Raw genomic sequence first — 22,824 nt, forward strand, 5'->3', positions numbered from 1 at the left:
TATAGCTCCATATATGTTTTAAACAGCATACAAAGGTCCAGTTTTGTGGATTTGACAAGATTTATCTAGTAACTTTGACCCTCTGAAAAAATATTTTCTTGAGCTTCATTTGACATGAACATTCACCAAAATATATTTTTATGTGTCTAGTATCTCCTTATAAAATTTTAGCTCATTTTAATATACGGTTTGAGAGATATATTTGATCTCACAAAACTAGTTAGCAGACATTTTAAGGCTAAATTTGAACCTAGCTTGGTTTGTATCATCCTCCCCCTTTTAAAAAAGATTTGACCTCAAATCTGTATCATGGAAAACATCTTTTAAGGTCAACAAATCATTATCAAGCCAAAGAATAACATCATCATAAAAAAACAATAAGAACTTTGTTGGTAGAGGTGATCATTTTCAGTTCGATTTTTATCAAAAAAAAGTAACCAACCTGAATTTAAAAAAAAAAACTGAAATCGGTTCAAACCGATCGATTTCGGTTTGGTTTGGTTTTTTTGAACAAAAAACGGTTCAAACCGGTTTGGCTTGGTTTTTTCGATTTTGGCTCGGTTTTTTCAGTTTGGCTCGGTTTTTTTCGGGTTTTTTTGGTTCGGTTCGGTTCTTTCGGTTCTTTCGATTTTAGGCTTATAAAACTGAAACTGAACCGAACCGGTCAGTTTTTTCAAAATTTTAATCGGTTTATTTTCACTGTTCGGTTTTTTCGGTTATTTGTTTTTCTGGTTTTCTCGATTTAATCGATTTTTCAGTTTTTTTCTCACCCCTATTTATTAGAAAAGAAGGTCTCATGATATACAAACTCTCCTTTTCAACTATCTTTTCCTCCATCAATTTTAGTTACTCATCATATATTTTCTTAGGTATCAAAGATACAAGAGTTATAGATCTTCCATTCATCTCAATGGAATACATATTTGTCTTCATCGTGCATAACTCTCCTATCATACTGTTATAATCTACCAAACAATAAGTGACTAGCTTACAGTGACATAACATCACATGACACCCCTTCACAATATTTACCAATAGAAAAAGCAACCAAAACCTGTTTATTTATTTTCACTTCACCATCATCATTCAACCACTGTAGTTTATAAGGCATGAGATGTTAGATAGTGTGCAAGTTTAACTTTCTCATCAATTTAGTATTAGCTAAATTAATGCAACTACCACCATATATAATTAAGCTACAAACCTTATTATGAATATGACATCTCGTGTGGAATATGTTCTCCCTCTAATCTTCCGAATCATCAACCTTGACATATATCTTTAATGATCTCCTCACCACAAGTGTCTCTACCTCAACCAGATACTCAACACAAACATCATCAGCATCTTATAATTGTAGTATCAAATATCCATCTGCTATTTAACTCTTAAAACCAAATTTTCATTTTTTACAATGCATAAATCAAATATCCATCAATGATTCCTATCGGAAATGAACCTTTAAAGATTATTACTCTTAGGTTTCAATTAAGAGTATCAAGGTGGCATATTATTGTGTAATGTAAATATTTTAGCCTTAAATAAGTGTCCACTGATAATGGTTATGCATGTACGAGTCTTCACTAACTAATGTGTATAAATATTGATTAGGGGCAACATTATAAAATTGAACCATCAATGTGATTGTTCATAATATCAACACACCCTTGAGCTAATGAATCCATAGAGGTCATGGTCAAACTTTTAGTCAACAAAAGGACATATATACAACTAGATCTCATTCTTGAGTAAACAAACCTATAAAAATCACTATTTAAATGTTTAAAATTAGGGTATAAAGCTTTATTCAACAAAATGAGAATGAATCTTCATCATAGGATAAATAAAATGTTTAGCACCATCCCTTATAGGTTTAGGATTCGATTCATTGAGCCCAATATAAGCTCATCTTGATCATTCACTAACATTACTTGAAAAGACCACCAATGGTTACAGGTCTCGACTAGGAGTAATTGGTTTTAGATATGTCAGTTCACTAATAATTATCAAAATGAATGAATCTTTACCAATAATTATTATGGTAGTAATTAGAAGTGGAAAACATAACCCAAACATAGAAGGAATAAACTTAAACCTTAGGTTTAACTTATTATAGTAAACTCATCCTTACTTATATAAATCGATCACTATTAGATTAGGCGCAATAAAATTATTATGAATGGAAGATAAGTAACAATGCAACTTACCTTAGGTAAAATATTTTATGGTGATAGTGTCTTCCATTTAGCATAATCAATCTCTTACCTTAAAATTTTAAAGATCAGTTAGGGTTTTTAGTGACCATAATACTATATGATAACTATTTCATATATCACACACATATATATTTTAGACCATTTCCCCCTCTAAAAAATAACTTTTCTTTAAGGAAAAAGAGCCAGTCACCACAATGTTATATGCAATACTTAGGATAAGATCGATCACCAACCTATAATGTGTGTGTGTGTGTCTTTATCAGTTAGTATGCTTCTACGAATTACATTATTCTCTTCTTTTTCAACTTTTATTCTTTGAAGTTAGGGAAGTAATAACCTTTGAGATTTTGATCTTATTGATACCAAATAAGATACTACTATATCACTCTTATTTATCAAATTAAAGAAAGTCTCTACATATTCATTGAAGGATAAATATTGGAATGAAGATCAAAACAGACTGTTTATTGGAAAGATAGAGTTTAGATTAAGATTTATTCTTATATCACTAAACCTTGAAAAATATATAATTGCCTATATTTGTATTTATCATAGACCTCTATAAATACTACCTTTTATCATGAAAGAAGTTTTTTTAATTTGAGCTTAACACTCTTTTAAAGCCTTATAAATATGGTTTGGGATAAAAGGTCCTAGAGTTATAATCCTATCCTCTGTTGAAGCTATTGCCAATTTTAGATATAATGTGGTAGGTTTTTTAGAATTATAACGTATAATGTGCTTATATACCTAGTGTAGCATAAAAGCTACATGCTTTTTAAAGGTAGGAAATTTAAGTCTCTCTCTCTCTCTAAATGAGCATGCTAAATTTAGGCACACCTATTACTAAATCCTTAAAAGAGTTGGTATCAATTTATATGGAGGAACAAAGTTCCTTTCAAATAGGTAAAGACTATCTATTATGGCCAAATCATATAAGGCAATAGTTTTCAATATATACCTAAATATAAAAGTGTTATTGTACTTTAACAAGAATAGAGAGAGGATAGAGAAAAGCTCTTTGTTGGGTTTGGAAGAGAGTCTGGGTAGTTGGATTATATTAAAATTCTTTGTACGCCTTTATTAGTCAGAAAAATGATCTCGCATCTTGTCTAACCATTTAAGATATTCAATGGTAGCACCACTAAGCCACTAAGGAATGGTTTTCTTTCAGGTATTCAAATTCATATGATCATCCTAAAAGGAAATTGTTTCTTTGTTAATGTCTATAGTGAAATATTAGTGTTTTTTTTCTTTAGGTACCTTTTTATATAATGGTACGAGAAGTGCTTTTCTATAAGTTTCTATAAGTAATGATTGTAGACTAGTTGATGTTAGGCAAATAGTTTATGAAGTTTTAGTCATTAGAGATGATCATAGGTTTAGATGGAACAAAGCTTAAGGCTGCCATTTTTATTTTAGGAAGGAAGAAACTTGTTTTTGGTTCTTAAATGAATCTTTGTAGAAAAATTTCTATGTAAAATAGGGATTAAAGATTTTTTAAGTAAGAGATGAAGAATTAGAAGTAGTTTAAGAAACCTAAACATCACGATTAAAAGCTAAAGAATATGTTTTAAATTTAATTTATCAGTTGAAATGTTTGACATGTCAAACATGTTTTAAGAAATGGTTAGTGATTTTTTGGGTGCATAATGTACTTGTCATGTTATATTTAGTTGATTTGATTAATCGATCAATTCCAAGTAGAAATATGACGGGAGAAAATACCACTTTGTTTGATAAATAAAGAAATATAGGAGATATTGTTTACATAAAAAATAAATATCCATGTGTCAAATATAGAAGAATAATGATTGTTTATAATAAATAGAGGAAGAGAGTTAAAATTGATCGAGTATAATGGAATCATTTATATTGATAGTCTTGATTAACTAGGAATGTTGAAGATGAAGTTGACTAAGCAACTAGGATCATTATCAACCAAGGAAAAATGATTGGTCATAAACATTTAAATGTGCACAGAGAAGTATAAAGCATAGTTTTGAAACCCGGCCCGGCGGGTTAACCCGGGACTCGGCCGACCCGGGGTTGGAACCGATCTGGGTTGAAAAAAAATAAGGGAAGGAAAACTCGGCATGACCTGATTAAAAACCTGGTTACGACCCGTTGACTTTGTTTTTTTGTCTTTACTAAAACGACGTCGTTTGGATTTTTAAAAAAATTGATCTGGGCGATCCGGTGACCCAGTCAACACTAGGACTCGGGCCTTGGACTGGACCGGATCTGAAAACTATGGTATAAAGCTTAATTTAACTTAAAGTGAGAGTCCTCAACATAATAACCAATTTGATCTCTATTTTTATATATATTTCATAAAATAAAATAAATCTAAAAAAACTTTCTTTTCAATAAATCTTGTTAATTTTAATCATTTTGCTAGTTTTTCATCATTTTTGTTTATTTTCTCATGTCACGTTAAAGCTAGAAAAAGAATAAAAAAAATAAAAAGAAATATAAAATAATAAAAAAGAAAGAAAGAAAAAATACAATTGGGGCCAAATTGGATAAATAATTAACTTTAACAAGCCAAGGATTAAGTTGAAGAAAAAAAACCAGGAATAATTTATAATACAATTGGAGATATAATTGAAAAATAATTAAGAAAAAAAGATTTAATTTGGTCTTAATTAAAAGAAATGAAGGGCCAAGGACTAAACCAGGGAAAAAAACCAAAGCAAAAGGTTTAGTTAATTCAATCATAGGTGAAATTGAAGAAAAAAGGTGAGAATGAGAAAAAAAAAAAGGAGAGAAAAGGAGAGAGAATTAAGGCCAAATTGATCAAAATTATATAATTTTGAAATGAATCACGAATAATGAATAGACATTCAAATTAAGAGATTCAATTAATTCATTTATGGATAAATTAAAAACAAAATCAAAATCCTAATTAAATGAAATCGAAAAAAATTTAAAAAGCTAGGGACTATAATAAAAAGACAGAAATATTCCAAGGTCCATATATAGGGTGTTTTTTTTATTGGAAAGTGGTTTCCGAGAAACCAATTTCCAAACTTTCCTGTGTTTGTTTGCCATTAGAAAAATTAGTTAACGGAAAACACTTTTCAGTCAAAGGAAAATTTAGCTTAGTTTTCAGGAAAGTGTTTTCCTTTTATTTTGGACGGAAAACACTTTCCGAAAGTTATGAAAAATTTAGAAATGTCATATTATTTGCTGATTATATCAAATTTAGTCATCAAACTTTTGATTGCTATATGTATTTTGTTTTGAATATTTTTTTTTCAATTTCATCCATTACAATTTAATTTTTTTATAACTTTTTTATTTTTATAATTGTTATTTGTTTTTCCCTTATAATTTTTTAATTGAAATTTTTTATCTATCAAATTTGATCCTCATTCTTTTGATTGTTACTTATTTTATTTAAAATAATTTATGAAATGTTAATTATTTTTATTATTTTAATTTCTTCATCTTTCAATTTTTTTATTTTTTAGATTTGATCTCTATTATTTTGATTATAATTTATTTTATTTGAGATAATTTATTAAATTAGTTTTTTTTTTCAATTTCATTCTCATTCAACTTTTTAATTTGTAAGATTTGTTCCTCATTATTTTAATAAACTTGAAAAAAATAAAACATTAATAAGTTATTTTCCGTCTCATTTTCCATGATATAACCAAACACTGGAAAGTGTTTTCCAACTTATTTTTCATTACACTACCAAACATCGAAAAATAATTCACTTTCTTGGAATTCACTTTTCAAAAGAAAACTACTTTCCAGCAAACAAACGGGGCCTAATCTTACAACAATGATTAAGTTTTAATTACAATTTACAACAATTCAAATATTTAATTTCAACTATCCCAAAACACAAATCAAACATCTATTAAAATCCCAGATTTTGATCCCTTAAATTTGAACAATTTTCAATTAATTGATCCAAATAATTCAAAACCTAGATCCTAGAACTTTAGCAATTCTTCCCACATATTTTTTTTAAATAAAAGATTGATAAAATAGATTAATAACACATGAACAACAACATAGCTAACTTTTGTTGCAGGAAACTTTCCTGTCACATAAACCTCCTATAAAATTGTTAAGATTACTTTTCTATCAACTCAGCTATTATTAGGGGTGTTTAAAAAAACCAACCAATCAACCAATTAAACCTTAGAAACTGGGAAAACATTACTCGAAAGAGCCAAACCGAGAGAAAAAAAACTATCAAATTGATTTTGAAATCATAAAATAACTTGGTTCAGTTTGGTTTCGGTTTTAGAAATTGAAATTGGGTAATCGAATCAGACCCAATGTAAGTTGTAAACCCATTTAAAAAAAGAGTATAAATAGATAACTTATTGACCTAATTTCACTAACCTTAAAAATCCCTCTTTTCTCATTCAAAACAACCACCAAACGTTTATCTCTCTTGTTCCATCTCTCTCCTTTGTTATTTCCCCTATTGAAACTTGAGAGGTTGTTACAGATAACCTCCATCTCCCATGTTTTGTTCTTTTCTTCTACTTTATTGCCTTTATTTGTCAGTTATTGGCTTTGGTTAATGCTTTTTCTTTTTTAATCTCAAATGAGTTGTTTTCTTTTCCGGTTTTCTAGACTATTTAAACTCTCATTTTGTGTTTCTTAGCTATTTAGAAAATGAAAAGCCTTTAACGCATGCCTACTGTTCTATTTTGGCATGTTTGTTTTTGTTGTACTTAGGCTAAGATTGTCTCCTATTTTGATCACCTAAACTCTCTAGATCCGTGCTTGCAAATTTCTAAGAAAATTTATTGCTCAACTATATACACCTCTTTTTTTCTTTCTTTTTTTTTTTTGTCGATCGTTGTTTCTAATTGTGATGCTTATTTATTTTTTCTTTTGAAAATACAAAACATTTAGACAAGTAACTAACACCTTGTTTAATAATACAATAAAAGTTGACTAAGAGATTTCTGGTTAAAAAAAAAATTGAACTTGACCGAATTGATTCAGTTTGAGTTGGTTCTCAGTTCAGTTTGGTCCAATTTCCTAAAAATTTCATCTCCTAGTTCGGTTGGAGTTTTTAGCCCAACTTGAATCTGGAATTTTGAACCCAACCCGAACCAGACCGTGAACACCTATAGTCACCACTCCTCTGCAAACCACTCTTCTACTCACTGAGCATAATGAACCACCATCACAAACTCGCAACCTCTGTAACCTATTTCTCAACCCGCAACATTAATTCCTCTAAAAAAAAATAAAACTAATAATGAACACAAACATTTTTAAAAAGCTAAATATGTTCCTCTTTTTACATATGCTAAACCTAAACAAACCTTACCATCTAAAACCAACCACAACCTCTCACCCTATTGAATTCCAACTAACAAAAGTCATCATTGACCATCATACATAAACTTTCATCTTCCCCCCATATTCATTACCATACACCAACAACCACCCAATAACCTCCAACTATAGACCATTGTTCTCCTTAACAAACCACATAATAACCTTCAACCACAAACCATCATCCTCCCTCATAAACCACCAAATCAATCTCTACCTAAGACCACCAGCATCCTAGCTGAACCAGTGTAGCCTACACATTCACGATCATCAACTCCAGCCAAACTCAATCTCCCACCAACACCACCAAACCAACCCATCAAACCGTACCTTAAAAACAATTATTTTCATCAACCAATATCCACTAGCCTTCCACGAACCATATTTAATCAACCTTTTATCCTCTAATTGAATGACATAAACCCATCTCCATCTTTCTCTCTCTCTCTCTCTAAGTCGCCACCTTTCTAAGAGAAAAAAAACCATATAACCTTTTCTTTACCTTGTCGTTGTCCTCTCACCTATAATGGGACAAACTATAAACACCACCGTCAAGTCATTTCCCTGTTGATCTAGCGTTGCCAACAGCTTAGTTCTCAACCCTTTTTGCCATGGTCCAACAACAACCCACCTCCATTGTTTTCCACTTCAACTTAACGCTGACAAGCCCATTAACAACCTCCACCCAAAAACTCACACCAATCCACCATATAATCAACTTAAAACCGAGTCTAAACCCAATCATTTGGTAACCATGTTTAGCCTTGAAAACACAGTAGTTTCACCAACTATTAAAAGAGAAATAAGGCAAATGATTTTTTTTTTGTAGGTTTATTTAGATGGCACGTGCAAAACATATGCACGTTTCAGTCCAGAAAGTCAATAAGATAGCGCACGAGACAAACGTGTGTTGTGTAGCCCAATCAAGTTCTCTAGCATTTTCTCACATGTTTTTACCCTGATTTCAAATCAATGCATATTGATCATTTGAATAGCCTGTTTATTTTTGTGTTTTAAAAATATTTTTAACAAAATTTAAATTTTTTTGTTTTAAATTAATATATTTTTGATATTTTCATATAATTTTAATTACTGATATTAAAAATAATTTTAAAAAATAAAAAAATATTATTTTGATATATTATCTAACAAAAAGCATTTTGAAAAGCAATTGTTACCACACTTCTAAATACTCTCTTAATATTGGTTAATTTATGAATGTTATATTTTCCTATGTTATAAGCAATTTGTAACATTTGGTTAATTTTCCATGGGTGGATGAGTTTATTTGCATTGCTATATATGTTGTGTTTTGTAAGAAGGTGAGACCAAATATTTACAATAATAGTATTCTAAAGAAAACAACAATAAATTTTAAAATTAAAAATTAAAAAAGATAAAAAAATATTTATTATAAGTGTGAATTTATGTAATATAATAATTAGTACCAAGTCAACATGATCGCATCAAGCCTTATTGAGTAAGAATGGTGTCCTTATAATCTGTTTTAGAACTAATCAAGTTAAATGGGTCAAAGCCTAATTCAATGTTAACCATCCATATAGATCCAAAACTTACTTTAGAAATAGTTAATTCAATAAGCCTTCTTTTTTTAAGGGGTTGATGTCAAAATTATTATGAATAACCTAATTAACAAGTTTTATTTTTTTTAGACATCAATGTCCTCTTTTTCAAAAGCAATTTAATCAATGAGTCTTATGTGTTAAGGGTTCAATATTGTATTTTTTACAAATAAATAAAACAAATTGCAAACAAAAGCTTAAAAATATAATCAAGATAATTATTGGCAATAAATAAATAGATATGAGAAAAAAACATATAGTAAAGGTAACATTTCATAAAAAATAATGAGGTAAAAGTAACATTATTATTTTCTTAAATATAACCAGCTTTTTATCCGAACTTCAAAACCAGTACTAAACTTTAGAAATCTTAGTTTTTTTAAACCATTACGTGGCTACTCTAATTTTTCATATGTTTCCATTATAATTTTAGAGAGCCCATTTTACGAGCGTGACAAGGTTTAAGTGATATCAAGGGAGAAAGAGTTCATTTTGTTTTAGTATTTAATAAAGTCATGTTACCTACTACCTATATTTATAAAAAATTAATGTTTACATGTTTAAATAAGATTCAAAATCTATATCATTATATAAAAAGTTGTAAAGTCATTATGAACGATGGCCTACATATGTAATTTCAATATATATATATATATATATATATATATATATATATATATATATATATATATATATATTCACTTAAAGGTTTTTATTACCTTCTTTACAATTTTCCTTTATTTTCTTTCACTTTAATTTTTGTAATCTCTTTCTCTTATTATTCATAGATGTCTCATTTTCCTTTTACTCTATGACGCCATAGAATCACATAAAATCAACTTTTCTTAGGGTTTAAAATCGGATCCCTACACTCTATTTAATTTTGCAATGTTGCTACATGTCTTTTTATAGAATTAAAGTTATATTATGTAATTTCTTCTTTTTAAAATATAAAACAATTAATTAATAGCATTTTGATAAAAAAAAAAACTATCTAAGTGATCAACAAACGTTTATAGAATCTCAATAAAGTGATAGATGGTTTAATTTCAAAAAAATTTTATGAAATTAAATTATTTATTTTTTCCTTTTCTTTTCTTAGAAAATTTAATTTTCAAAATTATGATTAATTTCTTTTATATCTGAATTTTAGGATAAAAAATTATCAAATATGGTCAATTTCTATTCTATAAAAAAATATTTTAGTTTATTTGATAGACTTTAATATTACGTTTGAATTTTTAAACATGAGTAGCATAATTTTAAGTATTTATTTAATATAAGATCTAAAAGTATATTACAAATAATTCTCCCTAAATTTTTGGAAAATCAAATTGTTTAAAATATAAATAATCAATAAAAATTAGTCCTTATATAAAAAAAATTGTGGTGATTAGAGAATAACTAAGTAATATTATATTAATTAATTTCTAAAATTTACTTTAAAAATATAAAGAAACAAGGAAATATTTTTTTTCTGATTCGTAAAAAACGAGACAGTAAAATTCCACTCACGATCATAACTTTTCTCCCTTGACCACAAAAACACGGCCCACCAAAATTTTAACCCCAACCCTAAACTCTTCTTTGCACAAAATATCTACCCATCGGCCACTCTCTCTTTCAAATATATATATATATATATATATATATATATAGCCTTAAACCCTCTCTTGACGATAACTATCCTCTACACGTCACCTAACCATAAACAACAATCCCTGATTTTCCAATCATTCTAACTTCTCTCATCTAAAAAACATTTTTAATCTTAATTCCTACCGACGGTAGTTTCAAATCTTCCTGCTACCTACTGAAATAATGGCGGAGGAGGAGGTTGTGGCGCCGGCAGTGGTTCCTGTGGGGTCGGATCACAAGAGAAAACTGGAAGATTTAGAGCCTGAAACTCTAGAAGAAGCTGAGCCGAGTCCAGCCGACGAACAGGAGCCTGAAGAGGATGGGAAAGCAGATGACGTGGAGGATGGTGGTTCGCCTGATTCTAAACGGCTAAGGATCGATGAAAGCAAAACCGATGGGTTAGGTAATTGAAGTTTTGATTTTTAGGGTTTGGTTTCTGTTAATAAATTGGAAATTATTTACTTAATTTTGTTATTTTATTATTTTTTGGTTGATGAAAAATTAATTATTTTTGGAAATGCATTATTTTACTGTCGTTTTTTGTGCCAATGAAGTGATTTATTTTTTGTCGAAAAAAGAAGTATCAAATCAAGAAATAGTAACTTGACTTGTTATTTTGGTTGGTTTGATTATTATGAAAATTGGGTTTTGTTGAAATCTTGACTTCTGTTTTATCTTGTTGCGAATGCTATATCAAGAGGTGGGGGTGGGTTCTGATGGTTTTGTTTTTGTTGGTAACAGCCAGCGAAAATGGTTTCAAAGGAGATGAGTCAGATGAACATGCAAGGGAAGAAGCTGAAGAGCCGTGTGTTGAGAATGAGCATGGAAAAGATGATAATGCTGAGCCTCTGTCCGAGGAGGTGCCGGAAACAAATGATAAAGAAGACCCAAATGCAGATAATCAGGAGACTAATACTACTGAACAAGCAACTGTTGATGATTCCAAGACGGAGGATGCTGAGAAACCATCTTTAGAGGATGCTGGGAAACCTTATGCTGAAAAGCTGTCTGAGGAGGCTGAGGAACATCTATCTGAGGATCAAACAACATCGCGTAAAATGGAGGTTCCAAATGACAAGGTGTGTTAACCAAGCCTGTTCTTGTAATTGTGTAATGAAACCTGATCAAGCTTGTTCAGGTAAAATGTTGGGGAATTGGGTATGATATGTGAGGGAATATAGTGGATTTCTTATGATAATCCAGTCATCTTTTTTTTTTAGAGCGTGGATGTCATCCTGTCCAATTTTACTAAACAGTTTTTGAGCGTATAGTTGCTTGGTTTTTGTTTCCCTTTATATTGTTGTCGGGTGCTCTCAAAGATTATTCTTGCAACAAAGGTTTAAAACAATGCCGTGGCAGGTTGGAGTTCTTATTGGCAAGGGTGGAGATACTATACGTTACCTGCAGTATAATTCTGGAGCTAAAATTCAAATCACAAGGGATGCTGAAGCTGATCTACAATCCACAACAAGGCCAGTGGAATTAATAGGGAGTTTAAGTAGTATAAGCAAGGCTGAGAAGCTCATCAATGCAGTCATAGCAGAGGTACTGAAATTTAATTTCTTTCTTTGTTACCTACTTTCCTTGTTTTGCTAGTTTTCTTTTTTCTGTTTTGAGATTATCTTGCCATTTATTTGGATGATTTCGTGTTGTTTTGCATTCACTTAATTTGGATATCATGTCGTAGGCTGATGCTGGGGGTTCCCCCTCTCTGATAGCTATGGGCCTTGCTACTAGTGCACAAGCTGCTGGAGTGGGAGATCAGCTGGAGATTCCAATTCCCAATGAGAAGGTTAATTTATGATTTCAGATGGATGCATTCTTTAGTTGTGTTTCTCAACTATGCTGATGCAAGCTTGCATCCAGGTTGGTCTAATCATAGGACGGGGTGGGGAAACCATCAAAGGTCTTCAAGCCAAATCAGGGGCTCGCATTCAGGTAGTTGATATTGCTGGCTTGGCACCAAGATGCACTTTCATATAGATATGACCTTGACAATTTCCCTAAAAAATTTCAATGACTAGTCCTTACAACCTTGTTTTACTTCAGCTGATACCTCAACATCTTCCAGAAGGGGATGAATCAAAAGAAAGAACGGTGCGTGTAACTGGAGATACGAGACAAATTGAGATGGCCAGAGAAATGATAATGGATGTCATGAATCAGGTTTGTTTTCGCCTACTTTTTTCTCCTATGTAGAATATATTTCAAATTTTCTGTAATTGTGGTTGCTTCAGGTGGATTGATATGTTACCTTTTTCTGAATTGTTGTGTTGATTTCATGAAATTAAGAGTATTTGATTGACTGGTATCTAATTTTGTATCAGGCCTTGTTTAGCGGTTGAGCTTTGGAATTGCATGCACCAAATACTATTTTCTTTGGTTCCTTGAGGCATTAATGCATGTCTAGGATCTCATGAGCTAGTTCTGTGAATTTGACTGGTATCTAATTTTGTATCAGGCCTTGTTTAGCGGTTGAGCTTTGGAATTGCATGCACCAAATACTATTTTCTTTGGTTCCTTGAGGCATTAATGCATGTCTAGGATCTCATGAGCTAGTTCTGTGAATTTGTTTGTTCTATCTTGAAACTGTGTAGGCTTGGCATCAACAAATGGATCTAAATAATCTCACTTTTATCTGTTTCTGTCTAGTTGTCTAAAATAATTTGTTTCTTAGTAATTTGACGATTTGATATGGTAATAGTTTCTTTGTTTGTGGGGCTTATTCTGCTGTACTTAGGCTGCCTAGTCCCTGATTTGTTACTTGAAGGTTCAATTTTCTACATAGATTTGTTGCCTGTGTGAGTATGTGGAAGACATATTTATTGTCATTTTGAATAATCATCATTTGATAACATCCTGTCCAAGAAAAAAATATAGAATATATGTTATACTAGACTTTTTCTTTATGTAGGGAGATGTTTATGCAGCCTCTGTTTAGGAAATAGAGTTTTAGGCTGTTTCAAGTTCATCTTTTTGTTGGTTGTGGGTGAATTGTTTTTAACTAAATTATTGGAGCTGAGGATCTGTATGTTTTTAACTGCAATTGCAGACATGATTATTTTGTTTGTATGTTAGAGTCGCCATTCATCCATGTCAAGAGCTGTTCTATAGTTTTCTATGAGAGCTAGAGCTTTAATTAAATGACAGAATGGAGTTTGTGGTATTAATGAACGATCCGTTCCAAGGTCATTTGAATGCTCTTAGGAAGATCTATATTCCATCCAAGATGTCGGTTGCCATGATTTATTTGTGTTCAAGGTGCCGATTTCGAATTGGTTGACTTTAAAATGCAGATTTGGCTTTTGCCTTTCCCATGGGGTCAGCATTGCTTTTTTGGTGTAGCAATAGACAGCCACTATTCACTCTCATCAACCGAAGAGAGGTATCAGGCATTAAGTTTCGGAATTGCAGGATGGTAATAGTTGGTAAGAATGCTTTGAGACTTCGAAGTTGTACAATAATAATTCAGTGATACATAACCTTAGTGATCATTAGTACCCCATGTTTTATGCATGAGATGCATGTTGAAGAAAGTACAATTCCTGGTGAAGTCCTTGTATGTGAAGCTTTAATTGGAACGACACTTTCAAATTCGCATCTGCTGAAACATTTGAAGAATATTATATATGTTATATGATTTGCCTTAAGTTGCATTGGAGCAGCTATAAAAGCATATTTAGCTAGTAAAGCACTGGGAATATGCCTTTTCAACATGCTACTCTACTGATATTACGACGTGATTTGATCATTAGTGTGTATTTCTAGGATTTTAAGATCTGCATTGGTTATGATAATGTCCTTTATTGTTGCTCTTTATATTATATCTGTGCTTGTCTTGATCATCCTGACCATGTAGAGAATAGAACTTGAGACAATGTAATCTTAAACATGGCAGTTTTCTGCACCAGTTTTTGCAGTTTTGCACAACCATAGAATCATTTCGTTGTCTAATCTGATTTTGTTTTTGTAAGTTGTGGGTTTCATTTTCAACTGCAAACTACGAGCATATAAATCTCTATCCACATTAACTCCAAAAAAACCATGGCATTTTGTCATTCTCAATCTTTTCTTCAGTAGAATATATTTGAATGTATAAATTCTCATTTCAGAAAATATTATGTTTGGAATTCATATCAATCTGAAGTAAATGGGTATCTGAGATGACTTAATTCAAGGGAAGGTAAGGAGCTGCATGGAAGGATGGGGTCCATAGGCTGCTTGGTTTATCTTTTTTTTTTCTTTTTTTTTTTTAAGATAGAAAATATCCTTCAGTGGTAGAAAAGAGATGTCAATTGGATATCCTTGCACTTACATAATCAGAAACTCAGGAAATTGTTATATGTGACATCTTATAATGTTTCATGTTTCTCATAGGGCCTTTCTGTCCAGCTTGGACTTTATTCCCGCTCTCTGGTCCCTTCCATTCTATAAATTCAACATGTTTTGTACACCTGTTCACATCTATAATGGCTTGCTCTCTTTTTATGATACAAGTACAACATGTTTTGTACACTTGCTAACATCTATAATGTCTTGTTTTCTTTTTATGATAATGTTTTGTTTATGTTAGTAGCTGTTGTGTTGTTATCAAATGCAAAATGAATTGAATTGACCTGTGAAGAGAAAAAAGGATCAAAGTGTGTTTCTCACTCGCTTTTATGTTTAATTCCTTCACATTTCACATAGTTTATTCTATATTTTGTCAAAGCTGCATGCCTTTCAATACTAACGTGAATTGTGGCTTTGTTTTGGTGGTGTTTTTGCTTCAGAAATAATGACGTGGTTTGCTCTGTGAAAGACTCAAGACTTTTCTTTAGTTTCTTTTTCTTGTGCAATTGAAATTTGTTTTGTTCACTAATTTCTTTTTTGTCATTTGCTTTGGATAGACTATGAGGCCGGCAACTCTCTCTAGCAGCTTTAACCAGCAGCAGTCCTATCGACCCCGAGGACCCACTGGCCCAGCTCATTGGGGTCCACGTGGTCATCATTCAAACCAGCAAATGCCGTATGATTATAATCGGGGTCCATATCCATCCCAAGGTGCGCAGTTTCCTCCAACTTATGGTGGTTATCCTCCACAACAGATGGCTCCTAGAAGTAACTACAGTTCTGGCTGGGAGCAAAGACCTCCTCCTAACATGCAAGGCTTTCATCCGCATAGTGGTGGCTATGATTACTATAGTGGCCAAGGAGGTCATGTATCTGATCATCCGGTTTCTGCCCCAATGTCTACTCCCCTTCCTGGGCATGTTTCTCGTCATTCCCCTGTTATGGGTGGACCTCCATCCCAGGTGAATTACAATTATGGACAGTCCCATGGTCCAGATTATGGGCATCAAGCTCCCTATTCCCAGGCAGCTCCTTCTCAGCAGAGCTATGGGTATGGATATGATGAACCGAAGTATCCTTATGGGCATGGAAGTTCTCAGCCAGCTTATCCGCAGGCCAGCAATCAACCAGGCTATGGGGCACAGCAGCAATATGGCAAGCAGCCATCGTATGGCATGCCATCACAGGGTCCACCTCCTCAATCATATGGCCCTCCAAGGCCTGGTCAGCCGGGAGATATATCTTATCAAGGTCCCATTCAATCAACTCAATTGTATGGTCAACCACCACAACAGCAGTATCCATATGCATCAAGTGGGCCCATGCAGCAAGCATATCCCCCTTATGGGTCTGGATCAGCTTCCGATGGGTATAATCAGGCACCACCTGCATCTGGCCCAGGCTACCCTCAGCAAGGTGGCCAGCCTGTTCCAACATATGGACAGCCTGCTGGACAAGCAGCAGCAGCTGGCTATGGTCAAGTCCCTGCTGGGGGCTATGGAGGGTATCCATCTTCACAAGGTTTTCCTGAGCAGCAAGCTGCGAACACTGCAGGTTATGGCTATCAAGTGTCCCAAGATCCTGCTTATGGTAGTGGCCCTGCATTCAGTGCACCAACCAGCCAGCAGGCTTATGCTCAACCAACACCAGCTCAACCAAGTTATGATCAATCAGTCCCACAATCAGCTGGTTATGTCGCTGCTCCAGCAACAGCACCAGTTGGTTATGGGAAAACGGTGTCTCCGCAGCCTGGTTTTCCACAATATGACTCAACCCAGATGTATGCTGCTCCACGCTGAGAGCGATTAGCCTTCCTTGTAGGCCGATTAGCCTTCCTTGTAGGCGGATTTTCATTCGTGATAAATGAACCGGGCAGTTATGATTGATGTTTTAGATATCTTAATGTTCTTTAGATTACATCTAGGCGTAGTTCTCTTTCTGATAGTAGAAGAACTTTTAGTTTTCACCAATCTTAATATGTAACCAGATAATGCTACTGTTTAATCCGGCTCAAGTTTCATGTTACCTGTGGGTGTTATTTCTTCTTATTTTTTAATGCTCCATGCAGGGAAGAGATGCGGATTAAAGGTGCAAAGTCTAGTTAATATTGTTCAGTGGCACGCACCTGCCCTACCAAGGCAAAGGTATTCTCCTTTTCCTTCTAGACTACATACACGTTGTTACTTGGTTCTTCAGCAAAGGAAAAGAAAAATAGATAAGATGGGAAATTCGAAAGAAGGCTGTTTTGGAGCAATAAAAACCTGCTAAATTGAGATGGATAAGACCGATAAATGAATAAAGCTCTTTTCCAGATAAAAAATTAAAAATAAAAGAAAGATAAAGTAGAAATTCAAGAGGCCATAAAAGCATTATAATTATAAGAAATACTAAATGAGAAGGTAAATCACTGCTTTTTGTTTTTTTAATTTTTTTTAGCGACACTTAACTGTATTGTGGGTTGCTATAGTTTAGTTAAGTCAACCTTTCTTTTTTTTTTTTAGTCCTATAACAATTTTTTGGTTTTGATAATTGAATTTGTTTTTTTGGTAATTGATTTTTTTTTTAATTTTATCAAATTCACATGTATAAAACTGTTATCATTGAACTCTAACTGAATTCTTTATTTTTTCTCACCAAATTTTAAATATTTTCTCTTTTATCTCTTACAAATCAGGGATAGAAAAGTAATGAAAATAAAGTTTTGAGGATTGAAATATAATACTATAAACTTTTATGGTCCAAATGGTAAGAAAGAAGAAAATCCAGGGACTGAAGTTATTGTTTTAATGCTTATGTCTCTAGATTCTATAGTTGAACATCGCGCGTCTACGAGGCTAAAGTGAAACCCTATTTTAATTTAGTATATAGTATTGTCTATATAACTAAAAGAGGTAGGATTCCAGGGAGTCGACCCTTTATGTTTTTTTTTTAAATGATCTTTTACTCTCTTTTTTCAATTTATTTAGTTTTTTTTTCAATTTTTTTCTTTAATATTCAATTAATTTTCAATTGGTCTTTATAATTTGTTTTAGTTTATTTTCTATAAGGTTATTGTAGTTTCCAACAAATCTTTCAATATTTGATAGATGCTTAATTTTATGAGTGTCTATTTTTGCTACCTTATCATTAAATAAAAAATTGTTTAAAAAACCAAAGTTGTTAAACCTATTGGAATCCATAATTTAAGTCATGAGTTTGAGAGGTTAAGTCGTGAAACTTGTTTATCTAACATGTTACTGTCTCAATATTTAGAAAGAAAAAAAAAGAGAGAGAGATGTCATGTTAAAAATTTTTTAAAGTCAAACCATGTTTTTTACTAGTTATCTAGGTTACTTCTAGACTCGTCAAGTCGACTACAGCTCACCAAAGCAATGCCTGCATAGGTTAATTTTAAACATAAGTTATGTAAGGAGTTAGGTTGAGAAGTTTCAAGGTTGATCAATTATATTGAATTTAATAGTGATGTCAAATAATTCCTTGAATCATGAATATTTTTTTTATATATCTTTTTAAAAATTATTCAACTTCCAACTATCATGGATTAGTAAATTAGTGATATTATTAAATGAAAAGCGATAATATCGTTGGTGACTGAAAATTAAATTTAATAGGGTTTAGAAATTTTCTTGAAATTCTAACTTTTTTTTAATTTTATCATATTTATTTTACTTAAAAATGTAGTTTTCTGTTTCATTTTTTTTCATTCTTTTATTTCCTAATCCTTTTTGGAAATGTTGCGACATGAGAAATTTTATGAGATCAACAAGTAACTAGAGATATCCTTGTAGTTATTTATTAGGTACCGACACAAGAAGGAAAAAGAAATCCTAAATTAATATCTTTCTCTCTCATCCTTACGTCACTTTCCTTATCTTTTTTCAAAATAAAAAAAAAATAAAAAAAAATAAAGAAATAACTAGCCACTCCTCTATATAATAAAATTTTATGGTGAGACCATCCATAAACATGAAGGGGAAATAAAAAAAAAAATTGGTTACCCTAACCAATGGGAAAACATAAATGGAAGGAAAGGAAAATTGAAAATAAGATGAAGGTTCTAGGTGCTTAATCGAGACTAGAAAGGTGTTCTACACTACTCTGCGGGTTGACATAAGTGTTTTTTTAAAAAAATAATCCGAGAATGGAATCATTGACTTGACTAGGTTTACTAAGATCATATGATTTTGATAACATGAAATAAAAAATACAATGACAATAAATAAACAGACAAAAAAAACTAAAAATAAAAAAAGATAAAAAAAATAACCAGAGCCCAAATAGATTAGCATGCCAAATTTGTGATCCGATTGTGATACTAGGAGGACTCGATTGTGATACCAGGGCAACCCAAATATAGGATTGGGATAACCTATGTCCAAACAATCCAAAGACGGAATTGAAAAAAAAAATATTCAAAAGAAGAAATGAAAAAAAAAAAGAGATTCAAGTCAACCTAGGTTAATCCATTAACCTTGCAACTATGGATGTAAGATTGAGATAACCATGTAGATATGAAAGCAAAACGAAGAAGCTCAAAGATCAATTTCTATTAAATCAAATGATGAAAGATGAGATTGGAAAAAAAATAAAATTTGATAAAGAAGCCAAAAAAAAGAGTGAAGTCACTTGTGTTAATATCTAATACCCACAACTCTTGTCATGGGTTCGAGACTAACGTCATAGAAGACAAATCTTAAAAAATAATAAAGATTTGTTTGTTTTTGTGTTTTAAAAATATTTTTGAAAAAATTGAATTTTTTTTATTTTTGTTTCAAATTAATATTTTTTGGTACTTTTAGATCATTTTGATATGTTGATATTAAAAATAAATTTTTAAAAATAAAAATATATTATTTTGATGCATTTTGAAACAAAATTTTTTAAAAAAGCAATAATAAAAATAATAATAAAGGATGAAACCAGGAGAAAAAGGGTAGTAAAAAAAGATCTACAACAACACAAATAACAATTAAAAGAATATGAACAAAATCTAACATAAGAATAAATCAAAATCAAAATCAAACACTAATGGATGAAATTAAAAACACAATTCAATTAGGAAAAAAGACAAAAAGAAAATAAATAGCAATTAAATGAATGAAGACCAAATTTGATACCAAAATAAAATGAAACCATATGATGAGGGACTAAATTGAAGAAAAATATTAGAAAAAAATATAAAAAAATCAAATAGAAAAAAACAAAAAGACTAAATTGGAGATGAGATTTTTTTTTAAAAAAAAGATGCATAAATAGCAATTAAAAGAATGAGAGCTAAAATTGATATAAAAATCAAATAAAACCAAGTGATGAGAGATTAAATTGAAGAAACAAATTAATAAATAAATATAAAAAAGAAATCAAAACAATGAGGATTAAGTTGGATACAAAAAAATAAAATAAAAAACACATTTGTATTTTACCTAGGAGGAGAGAGAAAGGGGAGAGGAGAAGAAACAAATCTACTAGAGCCACACCTTACATTTATCGGTGACACACACCCATCCATCATGAAGATCTTTGCGAGCAACTCCTGACACCATATGGATGGTGGTGTTTGTCTATCAAAGGAGCCCGCACACGCCTCCTGAAGGGTGATGGCTTCTCTCACTTGTTGACATGAACACTACACACGTCTATAACTTTTCTCGTTTTATATTTCTAATTTATCAAAAGATCATATTTCTCCTTACCCAACATGATATCAACGAAAAAACCAATATGAAAAGATCGAAAAGCCCCTTGATGCAAGTTATATATTTTTTTTGCTTGTAAGGGTACTTTAGTAATTGCATTATGCTTTTAAAAAGAAAAAACCAAAAATACACCAATTGAAAGCTAAGAAAACTTAACATTTAAGGATATTTTAGACAATATACTATGTAAATAAAAAAGTAAAAATACTATTATACATCATCCAAGTTTGCAACGATAAATTAATCCCATTGAAAAGATAATTTACCGTTGAAAGCAAATTATGAGTTTAATGATAAAGAATAAAATAATCATTTTACAGCATGCGAGTCCACACCTTTAATAATGAAAATATTACTTCATTTTCTTTAAAAAAAAAATGAAAAACGGATCTTTTTACAAATTAAAAAAAAGGTGTTTTTTATTTTACCATAAATAAAGCTAAAGTTGAAAACCATCTAAAAGATGCTATCCAAATCTTCCACCATTGAAAAGGCGATTTTCCTTCTCTTTTTCCAACTAATAAATTTGTTTGGACAAAACTAACCTTGTTTTTTTCTTCTAATAAGACTTATATCCTCTTTATCTTAACAACCCATACAACATTATTTTTTAAATTGTTTTTTCTTAGAAATATATTAAAATAATATTTTTTATTTTTAAAAAATTATTTTTTACATTAATACAAAACATAAAAAAATAATTTAAAATTAAAAAAACAAAATTCTTTTTTTTTTTCAAAATATTTTTAAAATACAAAAACAAATAATCTTATAAAAGTTTACGTGAAGTCAAGCTATGAAAGTGGAGGCACTGCCCCCGACATTTCAGTATTCCGGGTACCAGCTAGCTTTTTTGTGATGAGATTGTACATGTTTTTTGTTTTTTGTTTTTGTTTTATTATTCTTATTATTATTAATTATTTCGAAGGCTGTTTTCTTTTTCTCTCGGCAAGTAAAATTTGATTTCCGTTGCAGTCCATGTTTCATGTCGTGTGAGAACTAATGTTCGAGAATGTTCCATTTCATTGACTTTCGATCCCACGTAGAGAGGACCTTTCAATTAATAACAACGAATTGAAAATGTTTGAGTGGAAAATTAGGTGGAAAAGTTTTCTCAAATTAATGATAAAAAAAAATTGTGCATGTTAAAATGTTAAGAATTTAATTAAAAAAACAGGTTTAATTTGATCATTATTTTTATTTTTCTTCAAATAAAATATAATATAATTTGAATATATTTTCTGGTTTTCTGGATTGAAAAGATATTTTAAAATCTTAGGAATGAACATATTTTCTAATTTTTCCAAGAAGAAAAACTTGGAGAAAAATGAAAAAGAAAAGGAAAAAATTATTTTGTGCTAGCGGACAGCCTTTAAGGAAGTTTTTTTTTTTAACTCATAACATTTAACCCTTTTTTTAAAAAAAAAATCAGTTTAGTTACATTTTATTGGATAAATTGAGTAATTAACACTCAAAATATAATTAAATACTGAAATAGCACAAGATAAAAAATAACATTAATGAAAGGTCACATTTTTTAACCGCAAAATTATTGTGATGTTGTGACTCACAATCTTTTTAATAAATGACTGGATATTTAATAAAACAATTAAAGTATAGCCAAAACATTAAAACCATTTTGGCTATTGTAAGATTTTGAGTTATTTTCATGTTTTAAGCCTAAAAACAGTTAATAAAATTATAATTTTTGTTAATCTGAAATTTTATTTACTTTATGGTTTTAGAGAGTTAAAATATTTATAATTTTATTAAAATTTAGACAGGGTTTTTTCTATATAGGAAGTATACCCTAAATTTTATCTTGCTTAAAAAAAATGCAAAAAAAAAAAAAACAATAACTGCAATTAACAAATCTAATTAAACTCAATATATTCTCATATTTTATAATCACAAGTAGCCCCAAGAATTTGCGCTCGCACACACATACATGCAAAATAAATATAAAATAATTCAACAATACAATATTCAAGTAATCCTAAAGTATATAAATATAATTCATCCATATATTTACATCTA

At 30.9% G+C, this 22,824-nt stretch overlaps 1 protein-coding gene across 1 annotated transcript; it reads left to right on the plus strand.

Annotated features, from left to right (window-relative positions):
- The first annotated feature begins 10,773 nt into the window (after positions 1 to 10,773).
- On the plus strand, positions 10,774 to 17,116 carry LOC133669374 (uncharacterized). Its single transcript, XM_062089476.1, has 7 exons — positions 10,774 to 11,162; positions 11,501 to 11,838; positions 12,119 to 12,304; positions 12,447 to 12,551; positions 12,626 to 12,697; positions 12,809 to 12,925; positions 15,649 to 17,116. Exons 1-7 carry the CDS (start codon positions 10,943 to 10,945, stop codon positions 16,888 to 16,890), a joined length of 2,280 nt encoding a protein of 759 aa, XP_061945460.1. The 5' UTR covers positions 10,774 to 10,942; the 3' UTR covers positions 16,891 to 17,116.
- The last annotated feature ends 5,708 nt before the right edge of the window (positions 17,117 to 22,824 follow it).

The sequence above is a fragment of the Populus nigra genome, chromosome 12 (assembly GCF_951802175.1).
Source record: "Populus nigra chromosome 12, ddPopNigr1.1, whole genome shotgun sequence".
Lineage (NCBI taxonomy): Eukaryota > Viridiplantae > Streptophyta > Magnoliopsida > Malpighiales > Salicaceae > Populus > Populus nigra.